Source organism: Miniopterus natalensis, chromosome 12 (assembly GCF_054644295.1).
Source record: "Miniopterus natalensis isolate mMinNat1 chromosome 12, mMinNat1.hap1, whole genome shotgun sequence".
In the NCBI taxonomy this organism is placed as follows: Eukaryota; Metazoa; Chordata; class Mammalia; order Chiroptera; family Miniopteridae; genus Miniopterus; species Miniopterus natalensis.
The window spans coordinates 47,904,697-47,920,295 of NC_142092.1; the positions used below are offsets into that span (position 1 = coordinate 47,904,697).

Here is a 15,599-nt window from a genome sequence, read left to right on the forward strand (position 1 = left end):
GGAAGCTGTGGAGAATCAAGATCCGAAGGCTAGAAGCTGGCTGAGGAGGGAGTAGCGTTTAGGTGGGGCCGACCGACAATCGGTGGGTGTCGTGCATGGGATTCGGGGTTGGGGCCAGGTGGAGGGGTGAACTCCTGTATTTCTACCCATTCTTTCCGTAGATTTCCCAGATGGAGCTGGCGTTGGACCCGGGTGAACAGGACCTACTGGGCTTTCTGCTAGAGGAAAGGGGAGATTTGGGGGCGGTGCCCGACGAGGTCTTCGAGGCTCCACTGGACTGGGAGTTGCCGCTTTCTGAGGTGGCTCTGGGGCTCTGAGTCGGGTTGGCGCAGGGCGGGGTGTTTATGAGGCATGAGGTGGTGATAGGTCAAGGACTATTCATTTGAACCCTGTGTAGGCACTAAGCGATTGGGACGTAGAGGATTTCCTGAGCTCCCTGCCGAGTCCCCCAGCATCGTTGAACATTTTCAGCAACTCTGATCCCCGTTTTGTCCACCATGATCACACCTACTCTCTCTCACAAGAACATGTTTCCATAGATCTAGGTGAGTATGAAATAGTGAAGTTTGGGGGGAGGGAGAGGACTCATGAACCTGGCTTTTCACTTTCCCTTTTGCAGATAGTGGGAACTGTGGAAACGAGGGGGCCCAGATGACTCCACTGCATGTGGAGGACCCTGCAGAGCAGGTACTTGATTTGATTCACGGGAGGATTATTCCCACATTGCAGAGGTGGGGACCAGATTCCTCATTCCCCTTGCAACTCTGCTGCCCACCTTTCCTAACCCCAGGAGACTGTTGGGCTGATATTGACAGATGAGGAAAAGAGGCTATTGGAGCAGGAGGGGCTTACTCTGCCTGGAACAGGTCCTCTCACTAAGGTAAGACTTCAAATGGTTGAGTAAAGGCTAGAGGGGGATTGTGAGTCCCAAGTAGGCCAGTTCTGTTAATTTTATCAGTAACTTGAAAAAGGACTGAAGTGAGAAATTTAGCAAACTTACTGCTAATAGGAAGCTGGGGGATATAGTTGATATGCTAGATGCGGGGACAGATCCTGGCTTTGTAGGGCTTACACAAATTTTGGTGTTCTCTTTAAGAAAGAATTAAAAATTATCAGTGCATTGGTATAGGGACTTGGAAAGGACTGCAAGCAAGGGATTTTGACACTTAAATTTCACTGGCTTCATGGTAATCCACCTGTACCTGACAGGTAGAATTAAGTTTTTAGGCTATACCAAGTAGTATAACAAGAATAAATCTAAATTCCAGAGTTTTAAGTTTCAAGCAATGAGTGGCCACTTCACAAGCACGATATTGTGATACTGTGATGAAGTCAATGTTCACTGACAGAAAGATTAAGGAATTCTAATTTAAAAGTATGAGTCAGCTGTGTGATATGGCTACTAAAAAGGTGAATGAGGTTTGGAGGCTGTAGAGGTATTGCCTCTAGAAGGGTAGTGCCTCTCTTGTTCTCCTTTGTACTGGCCAGACCACATCTTCGTGTCCAGTTTAGAGTCCAGATATTTGACATATTAAAAGGATGTGGTCCATCCTGAGGAGATGAGTTAAAATTTTTGCCCAGATTAAATGAGGAAATGTTGAGTGCCTTAAAAATAGCTAAGGGTCATTTAATTTGTTTTGTATGGCCCCAGAGATGAGGTATTAGGTAAGTCTAATGAATAGAAATTATAGAGGCAAATGTTCGCTCAGGATAAGGAGGATTTTTAATGAATAAAATTGTTTAAAATGGTCTGGCTTATGAGGGTGTTAACACCTGGTCCTTGGAGGCATTCAGGCAGATGCCAAGTGCCTATTGGTCAGGGAATTGGTAGAAGGGATTCCTGCATTAGGAAGATGATTGAACTCAGTTGCCTTCCAACTCTTTGGTCCAGTGTTCTGACGATACCCCCTTTCCTTGTATTCTCTCAGCTAGAGGAACAAGTTCTAAAACGAGTGCGGAGGAAGATTCGAAATAAAAAGTCTGCTCAAGAGAGCCGCAGGAAGAAGAAGGTGTATGTGGGGGGTTTAGAGAGCAGGTATAATGGGAGAGGGACTCTGGGGTGGGGGTAATAGAAATAGCTGGAAGTGGTAGGTGTTTGAAGGGAGGATATAGACCATATCCCCACATCCCTGTTACTCCCTCAGGGTCTTGAAATACACAGCCCAGAATCTGGAACTACAGAACAAAGTACAGCTCCTGGAGGAACAGAATATGTAAGCAACTCTCTAACATCCCTCCTTTCTCATCCCTCTCATTTAATACTGTCCCACTCTTTCCCTGCTCCACACTTGATTTCCAGCAGGGCAGCTCCCACACACAAGGTCTGGTGTTTGGCCTTTAGTGGGTTTCTGATTCTAAGAAGGTCATAGTAATGGGGAATAAATTCACACCTAACGAAGGGTAAGTTAAGTATCAAGAAAGACAGAGTAAGAAAGACCACATGGGGCAGATGACATTTGATAATAGATAGGATTCCAGGGGTAGAGGTAGGGATAGGAACATTCTAGGGAGAGCACAGCATAGTCCAGTTTGGCTGGAACCCTAACAGGTGAGTTGGGCCAGAGGTAGAGAACATAGACTGCCTGGTGAGGATTACCTGCATAGCTAATTAGGCAGTGTAGAACCACTGACTATTTGCAAAGGAGTTAAGTCAGGACAGGTGCAGAGGTGTGTGTTTTAATGATTAACAGGTATTTTGTCCACAGAGAGGAAGTTATTTGCAAAAATAGGGCAAAAAAGAGAGTTACTCAGTGTTTCTGGGTCTCTCATGTATACAGGAGGAATACCTGTTATTAAGTTAAAAAAAATTTTTTTTTTGGAGAGGTGGCCTTAACCGGAGGGTTTCATTGTATCTCAGTGCCAGGTCAGATGCTGTTCACTGTCCCCTTCTAGGTCCCTCCTGGATCAGTTGAGGAGACTCCAGGCCATGGTGATTCAGATATCAAACAAAACCAGCAGCAGCAGCACTTGTGTCTTGGTAAGGATGGTGATGGAAGGAGAGATCCCTCTCCCAGGTGCAGGGATGGGTGCAATCCAGCTCTCCATCCTTTCCTTTTCTTGTGTTCCAGGTCCTACTGTTTTGCTTCTGTCTCATCTTTGTACCTGCTATGTACTCCTCTGACACAAGGGGGAGCCTGCCAGCTGAGCATAGAGGTGAGGGGCTTGATACCATTAAGGGGGAACTAGTGGGAGAAGCTGGGCCTGCCTCTAAAGAGTCTTTTTCTCCTCAGTATTATCCCGCCAGCTTCGTGCCCTCCCTCATCAGCTGCAGCTGTCTGTCCTACAGTCGGAGGTACCAGAGGATAGCTCAGATCATGAACTCCAGGCTCCTGGCAACTCTTGCTGCCTGCCCTCGCACCTGCCTCAGGCTCCTGGCACAGAGCCTCCCCTGAAGTTACTACTCCCTGATTCCTTCTCAAAGTTCCCCTGCCCAGGTCCCATCCTTCCCCTGCATGCAAATCTCACAAGAGAGGGGGAATGGCTTCCTGCCCCCAGCCCCATATCTGTTATCTTGCAGGGCAGATACTCAGGCTAGGTGGGAGGCCTGGGGTCTCCAGTCTGCTCAAATGCAAAGGAACAGAAGAGGGCTAGTTTTAGCTTCTGTGCCCTGTCAGGAAGCCTCAGGGCTCAAACACATCACACTTATCAGCTTTCTGGGTCTTTTATTTGTACCCATGTATGTCTATCACCCCATGAATGGGCCTGGGGGAATCAACTGACCTTGAACATTTCATGCAGTGAGGGGATGGGGTGAGGAAATAAATAAGTGATTCTGATGCTTGGGTCACCCTCAACCCCTTTACTGGCATGGTTGGGTGGGGAGAAGGGACGGGGCATGATTGTCTGGTGGCTCAGGGTTGCAGGAGACTCAGGGATAGGGGAGGAGTAAATGCCAGGTGGAAGGCTAGGCTGTTAGTGTCTCCCTCCCATAGTTCAGAGGGCTCACTCTGGGCTTGGATTTGCCATGACTTCCTTTGGTCCGAGTTTAGACCCTGTGCTTAGTCCTGTGCCCTGTTCGGCTATTGGTCTGGAGGCCTTTTTATGCTGCTGCTGCTGCAGGGCCAGCTGCATGGCCCAGATGCTCAGTGGCCGCATATAGGCCAGAGAGCGGAACACTCGCTGTTGGCAGTATGCCTCAGGGGTCTGGAAGGCCAGGCCCAGGCGCTCCCACACAGTACGGTAGCAGCCTTCAGCTGTCTGGAAGCCCTCCCAAGTTAGGCCCTGTAGGGAGAGATGACAGTCATATTAGTTGGCAACTTCTGAATGGTCAGTTTAGCTGTACAGATGGACACAATAGGGTCTTTGCTCTCAGGCAGTTCCCAGCTAATGGGGTAGATAAACTTAACCCATAGGCAGAAGACTGAAGGTAAGAGATGGAATGCATGCCAGGGAAAAAAGGGAAGCTTTTTGGGTGAATAAGATGGCATTGGGTTAGGCAGTACAAATGTTTGAGGGCTGAGGAAGTGTGCTGGGCCATGGTAAAATGAGAGAGATGGGGAAGGTAGTGCATTACCTCCTGGATCATGGTGGCTGCCAGCCCATAGACCACACCCACCCAGACTTCATCAGACTGGACACTGGATCTATCAGGGACACCATGGGGCTGCATCCCATTCACAGCACCCATGGCCCCTCCTGCAAAGGCCTGGACATTGAACTCGAAGATAGTTTGGAGAGCACGAACCACGTGTGGGGTAGGAAATACCTAGAGGGGCAAAGCCAGAAACACGGTCTCTGAAATTTGCTTTGTACCTCCAGGAAAAACCCACCTTTCTGGTTCCTCCTCCTAGTCTCTCTTACCTCAGTGTCTCCTTCTCCTAGGCCACTGGCCCTCAGGAACCACTGGCCAGCACACTGGTCAGACATGATGCTACAGGACTGAGGTTGAGAGCTACAATCATAGTTGTAATAGCGACCTGAAGTGGAGGAAGGGCAAAAGTAAGTCTCCTTGTGTTCACATAGCTGCCTTAAGACTCTTTAGGATCCCCCAACTCACCATTCCACAGCAGTCTCTCATAGGCTTGCTGGCCCCGGCTAAGGATGGAAGAAAACTTATCTTGGATGTCCTGTGTCCCACAAAGAGCAGCCATCTGGACCATCATAGCCACAGCTGCCAGCCACAGTCCTCCACAGTAAGCACTGATCAGGAAAATAGGTTTAGGGATCAGACTGGCAGCTCCAGCCACTCCCATGCCATATAACAGGTGATGAGTCACTCTTCCTTGAGCCCACCATCCCTTAATGCTTAGTTTCCCACCTCAGACCCCCTAGAAGTTCCTATTCCCCAACCTGGGGCCTGTGGTGACCCATGCATCATAGGTCTGGTCTGCATAGCCTCCATTTTCAATGAGTCCATCTTGGTCCTTGTCAAACTTCATTTCAGACTCCATCACGGCCTAGAAAGGGACCAAGATACTGAAGACCTAGATACTAAGGAAAGACAATAGCCAGTTGTCTCTCCCCAAACACCAGTCATGCCCCTGGCACTGGCCACTGTACATGCATCCCTTACCAGACACACAGGCCACATGTCCCTCAGGAAGTCCTGGTCCCCCGTCAGGTAATAGTCCCGATAAACCTGCAGCACAAACTTCAGATTCAGGTCCTTCCAGTCAGCAGTATCATGGATCACATATGCATTGACCCGGAGCCATGGCTCATCATCTGCGGGAGAGAAGGAAACCTGGTTTATTTGCATTGGTGGGTAGGGTAGAAGGTGCAAAAGCTGAGGGAGGGAAGCTGACCTTGAGGTGGAAGGACTTTTACCTGGGTCCCCAATATCATGGGGGATGACATTCCTCCTTTTCACAGGTGCCATTATCCCACTCATCAGGTACCGTCGCCATGTCAGGTCTTCCCTGAGTGTGGCCAGAGCTGGGGGAGCAGACATACAAGTTGGGGGGTCAGAGAATGGGCAGGCTTGGGGTGGTACAGAGCTGTGTGTGTGACCCCAGAAGGAAACCAATAAACAGGATGTAGATATATATTTGGGGGAAAAGACAATCTGAGGGATCACAAAGGTTCAGGGGTATGGGGAGCTAAGAGGACAGAAGAGGCACAAAAGAGACCCTCACCCATGTCATACTGCAGGCTGAGCTCAAGTTTGGGCCAAAGCATGATGAGGGCGAAGGAAGCGTAGAAGTGGACATCATATGTGTTGTACATGCGATACTCCTGACCTGGAGGAATGAGGGAGACACACTGTTGCCAGAATTCCTGCTTCCCCTTTGTATTCCCCTCCCTCCCTAGCTTGTCCTCTAGAGTTAGGGGAGGGGCACCCATACCTGCCAGTTACCCCTCATCCCAACCAATAACTTGGGGCAGGCAAAACTTACCATCCTGCTTGGTAGTAGGGCACTAACTGGCCTCACAGATATGGCCTGCCATACTATGGCCCACCAGCAGCCGTACCTTCAAGGTAGCCAAATCGACCGTACTCTGTAAGGATGGGGCGGAGCTGACACATGCTCCCTGCCAGCTCCTCCGGTAGGGAGTCCTCAGGAACTTCCAGCCATATTGTTCCTCCATCAGCCAGGAAGTATAGTTCATTGAAGAGTGCAGATTTGTACCAGGCAGGCAAGGACCTGGGGAGTCAGGAGGATGGGATGGTCTAATGTGTGTGGACCTCCCGGGAAAGAAAGGACTCTGGGGTTCAGTGGGAGGCGGAGGGGCACCAAGTGAATCCTAGCCCAACTGCTGACTTTGGTGGGTGGAGAGTGAATCAAGGAGTCCTAGATGGAGTGTGAGTGCCTGGGACAAAGTTAGGAGATGGGCCCCATTGGTACCTGTCATCCAGTACTGGCCTCTGCCAAGCCGAGATCCTCTCTTCCCACTCTGGGTACTGGCACAGTGCATAGTGACTAAGGGCGGGTGCTGCATCACCACCTGAGCCAAAGAACCTTGTGTACCGCCTGGGGTGGAAAGAAAGGGAAGGGATGAGAACATGGGCTCCCGGTCAGAGCCCTACCACCTTGGATCCCTGTACTCTCTTGGTCCCCTCACCTGTAGTAGACCTGGCCCTGAGCTCCAAACATGATTCTGGGCATGTCCCAAGCCAGTGAGAACTCTAGGCGGCACTGGCCTCGAGGTGGCAGCTTACCCGTAACACACACAGCCCCAGCGATGCCTACCCCTTTCTGCGAGAGGGTGCTTCGACCTGAGAAGCACAAGAGGAATCAGCACAGGCACCCCCTTCAGCCCCAGGGCTCCTTAACATGAGAGCTTGGGAGCTCCCACCCTGCTCCCAAGACAGGGACAACCTCTCTCCCCACCACCTCCCTGTTAGACCCCCCATCACCAGCGGGGGAGTCCAGCTGTCCATCTTGAAGTAGATCCTGCCACACCTGCTTCCCAGTGCCATCGGGGTCAAAAGCTGTGACGTGGGTTACCGTTGTATCTGCCTGTTAAGGGGCCAAAGGCTGTGAGGGGAAGCTCCACAAGTATGCTGGCTTCTGACAAACACTCTATTTCCTGTTACATATTCCCACTTCCTCCAGGTTCTAGAGGCTTAAGGGCTGTGGTGAGGGTGGGACTCAGGAGATTAGCAAGTGAAGAGATCATGGTGGGATGGGGTGGGCTCGGGCCAGTTGGGGGCAGGGGTTCAGGGTTAAGGTATAGCATAGGACAGGCTGCTCCGTACCGTGAGTCGTGCAGCCACCGCCATCGTGTAGGGATTTGGAAGGGTTGGATGATGCAGCAGCAGCCCCTGTACAGACTCTCCATCACGCTCCAGACAGAAGGGCTCATTCCATAAACCCCCTTGGGCATCGTCCCCACCTCCCAGTCCATTCCGCATGGAGAACATGATGGACACATCCAGGGCTTCGTCCCCTTCATTTTCCACATCCCACACAAAGACTCCTACAGGCAGACTGCTGTCCTGGGAGCAAAAGATCAGACTCAGATGGTCCCGGTGTAGCCCCTCCTGGGCCCACTCCTCATGGCCAAGCCTCACACCAAGGGCCTGACTCAAATATTCACAATATACTCTTGATTTCCACTAGCATCTCCCCATATCCCCAGGCAGGCTGTCTACCAGGAGACAGAAGAACAGTTGGGCAGTGGTCCTGGGAAACCAGCATGATGTTCATGCAAAAAACCCCTTCTTTCACAGGTCATGGAATTTCCAGCGGAGACAGATCCCAGGGAAGGGAGGACAATGGAAGAAACAGGGAATCTCACCTGGTAGTCATGGGGCAAAATGGGTGTGATCTGGCGGCAAGTGAGGGTGACATTCTGGCCAGGAAGCCGATAGACAGTCCAGGCTCGGGGATAGAGGGCATGGTAGAATGCAAAGTACCCACACAGGCCCCAGTTCCAGCTGCGCAGGACACTCGGGCGCTCCAAGGACAGGACTTGCTGGTACACAGTCTGCCCTTCCCGACGCAAGCACACTGTGAACTAAATCAAGAAAGAAGAGAGGCTAGAAAGGGGTAACCCATAGGCGCTTAACTAGTCTCCCTCCTCTCAAAGTAGCTCCTCCCCTTCCAGAGCCTGCAATGGTCACCACTGCATCACAGCCTCGCTCATCCTGCAGGCCTCTCCTCCAAGCTCAGTGAGTCATCACTAATCCTGCCTCCTTCTCCATCTATCTCCCAGACTTCCTCTCCCTTCTTACTACTGTGGTCTTATTGCCCTAAGCCGGGCCCTCACTGTCTCTGCTCTTACCCTCTACCCCTACTCATCTGGAGTGATCTTTCTTATAGACAAATCAAGATATGTTAGTCTGTGTTTATGTTCCAGTGATTCCCCATGGCCCTCAGACTAAACTCTTCTACCTGGCTTTCAAGACCTTGATCTGGCCTGTCCCTGCCCATTAGACTCATTACCTGTTGAAAGACCTATATTCTGGTCATATCAAATACTCACTATGCCTTGAGCACACATTTTCTCTTCTACATACCTTTGCCCAGGCTCATTTTCCATCTGGTGAACCTCCCCCTCGCCCCCAATCCTTCAAGGCTTAGGCCAAATCCCATCTCCTCTCTTCAAGCAGAGTTGTTCTCCTGTGTATCCATCCCCCTAAGCCTTTAGTGTAGTATGTTATAATGTGTTTACTTACATTCTGACCTGACTGACTGCTCCATGGGTTGAGGACAGGGACCCTCTCTAGTTCACTGAGGTCACCCTCTCCAACTATGAGTCCCAATCAGTCAGGCAGAGTTGGCATGTGTAGGCAGAGAATGGGCATCCACAGCGGTGTCCCTTTTTTCTTAGTGTACTATCCGTCTCTCTCATTCTGGCATTGATGTGGTCTCACAGTCTCCATTTTCTCAAAGTCCTGTTCCCTTAATACAAATTTAAGCTTCGCCGTGGCCGGGTGGCTCAGTTGGTTGGAGTGTAAAAAGGTTGTGGGTTCAATTCCCGGTCAGGGCACATACCTAGGTTTCGGGTTCAGTCCCTGGTTGGGGCATGTATGAGAGGCAACCGATCAATGTTTCTCTCTCACATAGATGGTTTTCTTTCTCTCCCTTCCTCTCTCTCTAAAAGATCAATAAAAGCATATCCTTGGGTGAGGATTAAAAAAACCATTAAGCCTCTGGAGGTTGGGGCTCTGAGGGGTTGATATCTCTTCCCTTGGTTCAAAGTAGGCCTGATATTTTTAAACATATCTATAAAATAGTTTTTTTGTTTCTGTAATAGTAGATAATGGTTAAGACCATGAGCTTTTAACCACAGAGGGAATTGGTTCTGAATCCCAGTGCTTCCTTTACCAACCATATGATCTTGGGCATGTTACTAAACCTCTTTAGATCTTAGTTTCCTCATCTATAAATGAGCATAATAATGACACTTACCTTGTAGGATTGTCTTTAAATATTAAATATTACACAAAAATCCCAGCACATGTTAAGCATGCAATAATTACTTTAACTGTAGAGTCACCATTCTGGAGGGCATTCCCCTTGGGATACCTGAGGAATGAGCCAGAGAGGAAGCTTGGGACCATTGGGCAGGGCTGGTAAATCTAGCTAGGAAGGGCGCTGTCATTAATTGAACTCAAGGTCTGCTAGTCATTTCTCCTTTGAAGATGAGCTGAGGCTGGAGGCATCCCTCAGACAGGAAATAGGAACTTGGTGGACAACTCAACATGGGAGGTCACTAGAGAGAGATGATGAAAAGTAGATCACATGCCTCTGGCAAGCTTAGGCTCACGTGTGATGAAGGAACAGGGAAAAGAAGCAAAGCTTCAGAAAAGGGAAGGAGGCTAGAGATCTATGCCTGGGTGAGGAAGGGCTTCCCAGGCCCTCAGCCAGACAGAAGAGTGATCACCAGCAGAGGAGCTAACCTCTGCTTGAAGGCTGGCAAATCAGGGTGAGCAGTCGGTGCTCTATGTGCAGCTGTTTTCCCCATGCATTTGTAGACTTTGGTTTTATTTTCCCTTCTGGTCCTACCACATGTTCTTCCAACCAGGTGAAGTGATCTGGGGATTCTCTGCACTCTCTGTGGCTGAGTGCTGGCTCAGCTAGTGGAGCTGGGGCAGCAAGGAAGTAGGAGGCATTATTAGAGAAATGGAGGGCACAGAGGTGCCAGGGCTCTTTACTCTTTCAAGGAGCATGTGTTCTGTGAGGGTCTCATTCCTATAGTACATAGGGCTAGGCACACAGAAAGCATCCTGAAAGGACGTATTGGACTGAATCATGTACACATCTACCTACCACATCCTACACTAGCCAAGAGGCCCTTCCTGGCCTGGGAAGGTACTGTCTTGGCCCTCTCCTCCACTGCCTGGCTCTTACTTGGTCAGCAATGACTGTCCGGTGCTGGTACATTCCAGGATTAAGCTGCCAACGACAGAACTGGCCTCTCCAGCCTCGGGTGATAGTGCCTCCCCCGATGCCACCCAAAGGACAACCTAGAGAGAGAATCAGGATAGTTACTGAGGTAATGGGGGAAGGAAAACAAGCCCATTTCTCACCTTTTAGACTATAAAGATGGGTTCCTCTAAAAATCATGGGAATATGAAATCAATATGTTGTACACCTTAAATTATACAATGTTATATGTCAATTATAAATAAAGCTGGGGGGGAAAAACTCTAGGGGGTGGGGGCAGTAAAGCTTGCCTAAGCTAGAAGCATCATTGCCTAGCTCCATGCCCTCTCTGGAGGTTGGGCCCTCTATGAACAGGGCAGAACTGGGATGAGGCTCACCATAGATTTGTCTCAGGGGTACACAGTTGATGAGGTCAATGAAAGGTTTCTTCTTCTCCACCTGAGTCTTCTGGTACCACCACTGCAAGTACCTGAGGAGCACGAGGCAATGTGAATGAAAGGGGTTGTGGGTGTTGCCTCCTGGGCCGCAGTCACCTACCTCTTGACACCCAGCTGTGATTTCTTATTAAATGTTCCAGGGATCCAACACCTTTGCTTCCCAAATGTCTCCCCTCAACTTCTCTACAGTTAAAGGTGCCCTCATTTTTCCAGTCACCCCAGCTCACAGTGTGGGACTGTCTTTGTTTCTCCTCACTGTTTTCCTTGGGAGCTTTCTGGTCTTTCCTCACCTCTAACTCCACTGCTACTGTTTTAGCTTACCCCAGCAGCTTTTGTCTCAGGTGTTGAAAGGCCAATTATGGTTTCTAAACTGTAAGCTTTGTGATTCTGCTTTCTCATAATATCCCAGTAAAGTCTTCAAAAAACCCTCAAAGTTTTCCTGGGCTTGTCACAGCTCTATGTCCCACAGGAAAATGATTGTTTGGGATTCAATGACATCTGTCCTAGATCATTTTCCAATTTTACTTTCTACAAATTCCAATTCAGGGTGGGTCCTCACTAAGCAACCCCTGCCCTGAGAGACTCTCCCAATTCTACTCTCCTTCCTACCCAGCCATTTTATACCCACTATCCAAGCACAACACATTTAACCATGTAATTGTGTAAGTAACCCTTCTGAGCCTCAGTTTCCTCATCTACAAAATGGGGATACCTCCTGCCCTACCTACCTCATGGAATGAGCAAATGACATAATAGATAGGAAGGACATAAAGGGGAATACCTGTGTCAAGTATGATCATTACTTGTACATACACTATCTCAATTCCCAATCAGACACTGTCGTCATTTCTGCGTTCCTCATGTGAGTCTGACATACTGTTAAGTTCCTTGGGGAAAGGGACAGTGACAAAGACTAGTTGATTATTATCCATAGCTTCAAGCACAAGCAGGGCACATGGGCTAGTCAATAAATATTTGCTGAATTTACATATGATTGTACAAACAGTGGAGCATAAGAGAGATGAACACGGACAGGAGCAAGGAGAGAAGAAATGTGCTTCAGGAATAGGGAGGTATGTTCTGGGGGTAGGAGGAAAGGAAGGGAAGACAAAGGATGAGATGATGGGAAGGTAGGAGATCTTCCCTACCAGCTTAGAGGAAACTGGACTTTGAAACTAGAGGCCAGAAAGGATTGGTGAAGGGAAAGAGGAATGCAGTGGGGATTAGGGCAGCGATGGGGAAATGCAAGGTATGAGGATAGGTAGAACAAAGGAATATCTAGCATAGAAGTGGCACTCAATAAATATTTACTGAATGAATGGACTCTGGAAAGGAGAGCAATCAAAATTGAGTTCTTATCACACTGAGGCCAAGAAAACTCTGTCTTGCTGGAGCTCTTTAAAAAGAAAGAAACAAACAAACAAAAAATATATATATGTATGTGTGCATATATATATATATTTTTTGTTTATATATATATATATACGCACACATACATACATACATATATATATATATCTTTATTGATTTCAGAGAGAGGAAGGGAGAAGGAGACAGAAACATCAATGATGAGAGAATCAATGACCGGCTGCCTCCTGCACTCCCCCTACTGGGGATCGAGCCGGCAACCCAGGCATGTGCCCTGACTGGGAATTGAACTGTGATCTCCTGGATCATAGGTTGATGCTCAACTGTTGAGCCACACTGTCCAGGCTGGAGCTCCTGATTAGAGTATCCTTAGTTCAGCTTTCTTTTAGAGTCTGCCTTTCTCCCACTCCCTTAATTTAGCAGTTGGCCATTCTTCATTTATTTGGCCTTCCTCATAATTTCAGCCCCAACTTAAGAATTATCATTCAGAATTCTTCCTTGTCTCACTCCTGCTTTCTCCTCAGTACAGGACCTCATCCCATTCCAAAAGCCCTGTGTCAATGGCCACCACCCTATCCTGGTATTGGGAAGCCAAGGTCCAGGGGGCTGAGCATAGCTTCAGGCTTCTATGACTCAGCTCATACATAGGGAGAGAGGGGCTAGGATACCCACCTCTCCTTTTTTCTTAATCCTCACCTAAGGATATGTTTTTATTGATTTTTAGAGAGAGAGGAAGGGGAGGAGAGAGAGAGAGGGAGGGAGGGAGAAACATCAATGTAAGAGAGAAACACTGATCAGTTGCCTCCCATAAGTGCCCCAATTAGGTATGTGTCCTGACCGGGAATGTTTCAAACCTGCAACCTTTTGGTGTATGGGATGATACTCCAACCAACACAGCCACCCGGCCAGGACCCCACCTGTTCTTGACTTCAATGTCCCCACCACATGCACCCCAGTGTGCTTCTCTTAGCAACCTAGCCCTATTTTGACACAAAGATTAGGCTGGGTAAGTTTCAGAAGCAGCCTGGAGGGCGAGGCCCTTCCCACTGCCCAGGGCTGGAGTTAGGTAAATGGACTCCCCAGTCCCATAGTACTGACTGAGAAAGGGAAGTACCCCTTTATTTATTTACTTTTAAATCCTCTCCCTAGGATATGTCTTTTCATTGATTCTAAAGAGAAAGGGAGAGGGAGAGAGAAACATCGATATGAGAAACATCTATAGGTTGCCTCTCATGCACGCGCCGACTGAGAATCGAACCTGAGACCTGGTGCATGCGGATGATGCTCTAACCACTGAGCAACACAGGCCAGGGTAGGGAAGGATCCCTTTAAAGGCTGTCAGGGCTGGGTTTCCCAACCTTTATGCCTCCCTGCCTGGCTCTGTGTTTACTGTATGGACTGACTCAGGATGACCTCAGGGTGATGCTTTTTGTCCTCACATCCACCTGTTCCTGCTAATAGGTCTCAGCTTCTCATCACTAGTTTTTGAACTTGGTGGGGATCTGGAGGGATCCAGAGGAGTTCTACAGCCCAGAATAAGCTCTTCGGGTGTCTGCAATCTTTGGGTAGAGAGTGCGGAGGGAGAGGTCACCAAGGCAGGCTCGAAGACTTCCCAAGAGCTTTGGGGACACCTATGACAGTGCTGCTCTGATCAAAGGTCTTTGCTTTTTATGTCAGGGCCTGTCTGAGTAGAGTGAACAGCACTTCTCATCACCCTCTCCTTAGGGTTGAGAGAGCAGGCAGGCTCTTGCCGACTCCTTGGAACTAAAGCTTGATGAGTGTTGGACTGTAATGTGGTGCGCCTAAATGAGGTATAGAGAATACTCCAGATGCTCAGGAGAATCTGAGAACCACCCCGTCCCACATAAAACAACATTGTGTCAGTATCTCAGCAGCCACACTATCCTTTCCCGTCCTACCGCAAAATATAGCTAACTCCAAAGAGCAGTCTTTGGAAAAGAGGGAGTGAGAGGGAGCTTAATGAGAAAGGCTGACTGCAGCAGCCCTGATGCTTCTACTCTTTCCTGCTAAAAAGACAATTTACGGGGAGTAAAAGGTTGCAAAAAGGTGCGACCTGGTCTCACTCTCCAAAATCAGGGCTCAGAATATGTTGGGGATAGGGGCCACTTGACTGGGACAAGGCACAAACCTGCTTTCTCACCCTTCCCCAACCCTGCTGGAAGTCTCGTGCTGGAACACAGTGAAGCCTATGGTACTCTAGGCAATGGGATCTACTCACCTCAAGCCCATGCCCAGATGCTTTATCAGGTTTTTTAGGGAGATGTCATTGGCATTAAAAGGTTTCCTCTTCTCTGCAAACTCATGAGCCAAGCAGATGCGCCAGCCAAAGGAAGGCACCTGGTAGCCCTTAGCTTTACCCTCGTAGGAAGCCATCAGCTGCCCAGAGTCCTCTGGATTGCTGTAGCCCAACTCATGTTGGGATCGACTGTCCTCAGGTCTCTCGCAGTCAGTAACCTCCACAGCCTCAGTGCCTCCAGTATCTTCAGGACAATACACCTGTGGATCCCCTTTGGCACAGTTGGTCTGCTCCGAAGCTGGGGCTTCGGTTCCCATGTTCCCTGGATCCTGGGTCCCCACGACCTCGATGGCCCCAGGTCCCGAGCCTTTAGATACACAGTATCTCGCCAGCCAAGTCCAGATGCGGGTGCCGATTGTTAGGTGCCGTCCTGGAGGGCCGGGCGCTGGGGAAAGCTGAGGTGAGCAGGTGTCTCTGTTGACCCCGGGAACTGTTGCTGCAGCTGCGGCGGAGGCGACAGCAATGATGCCGCCTTGGGCTCCCCGTCAGTAGTCTCTCTTGGTCCTGGGCGGGAAGGGTCGGGCCTCGTCGTCATTGGGCCGCGATGATTAGCTTGCCGGGCCAAAGGGCAACTACTGGGCCCGCGGAGAGGGGAGGAGCCCGGGGAACCAGCCCGCAAGGCACCGCCCCCGGGACCGGCCTGGGAGCTCGCGGCAGCCTCCGCCTGGTCCCCGGGCCGCGGCACCAGGTCCCCCAGGGTTG

The 15,599-nt window shown here is 49.6% G+C and overlaps 2 protein-coding genes across 2 annotated transcripts; one reads left to right on the forward strand and one right to left on the reverse strand.

Moving 5' to 3' along the window:
- The first annotated feature begins 164 nt into the window (after positions 1-164).
- CREB3 (cAMP responsive element binding protein 3) lies at positions 165-3,776 on the forward strand. The gene is made up of 9 exons (XM_016222885.2): positions 165-299; positions 398-545; positions 620-687; positions 791-880; positions 1,929-2,035; positions 2,145-2,213; positions 2,893-2,977; positions 3,069-3,153; positions 3,231-3,776. Exons 1-9 carry the CDS (start codon positions 171-173, stop codon positions 3,533-3,535), a joined length of 1,086 nt encoding a protein of 361 aa, XP_016078371.1. The 5' UTR covers positions 165-170; the 3' UTR covers positions 3,536-3,776.
- Positions 2,663-15,367, reverse strand: GBA2 (glucosylceramidase beta 2). The gene is made up of 17 exons (XM_016222880.2): positions 14,820-15,367; positions 11,153-11,244; positions 10,740-10,855; positions 8,182-8,400; positions 7,640-7,879; positions 7,298-7,400; positions 7,003-7,156; positions 6,786-6,911; positions 6,412-6,584; positions 6,075-6,179; positions 5,767-5,874; positions 5,513-5,664; positions 5,290-5,396; positions 4,997-5,139; positions 4,801-4,916; positions 4,514-4,705; positions 2,663-4,221 (listed from the first exon to the last, which is right to left on the reverse strand). The coding sequence occupies exons 1-17, from the start codon at positions 15,152-15,154 to the stop codon at positions 3,943-3,945; spliced, it is 2,760 nt and encodes a 919-aa protein (XP_016078366.2). The 5' UTR covers positions 15,155-15,367; the 3' UTR covers positions 2,663-3,942.
- Positions 15,368-15,599: the final 232 nt, after the last annotated feature.

Bases quoted from the DNA above. Each gene is read 5' to 3' on its own strand.
- CREB3 (XM_016222885.2), top strand. From the start codon at position 171: ATGGAGCTGGCGTTGGACCCGGGTGAACAGGACCTACTGGGCTTTCTG. The intron at 2,978-3,068 runs GTAAGGATGGTG...CTTGTGTTCCAG, and splicing joins GCAGCAGCACTTGTGTCTTG to GTCCTACTGTTTTGCTTCTG. The intron at 3,154-3,230 runs GTGAGGGGCTTG...TTTTCTCCTCAG, and splicing joins CCTGCCAGCTGAGCATAGAG to TATTATCCCGCCAGCTTCGT.
- GBA2 (XM_016222880.2), bottom strand. From the start codon at position 15,154: ATGGGAACCGAAGCCCCAGCTTCGGAGCAGACCAACTGTGCCAAAGGG. The intron at 6,912-7,002 runs GTGAGGGGACCA...TTTCCACCCCAG, and splicing joins CAGGGCCAGGTCTACTACAG to GCGGTACACAAGGTTCTTTG. The intron at 4,706-4,800 runs GTAAGAGAGACT...TTGCCCCTCTAG, and splicing joins TAGGAGAAGGAGACACTGAG to GTATTTCCTACCCCACACGT.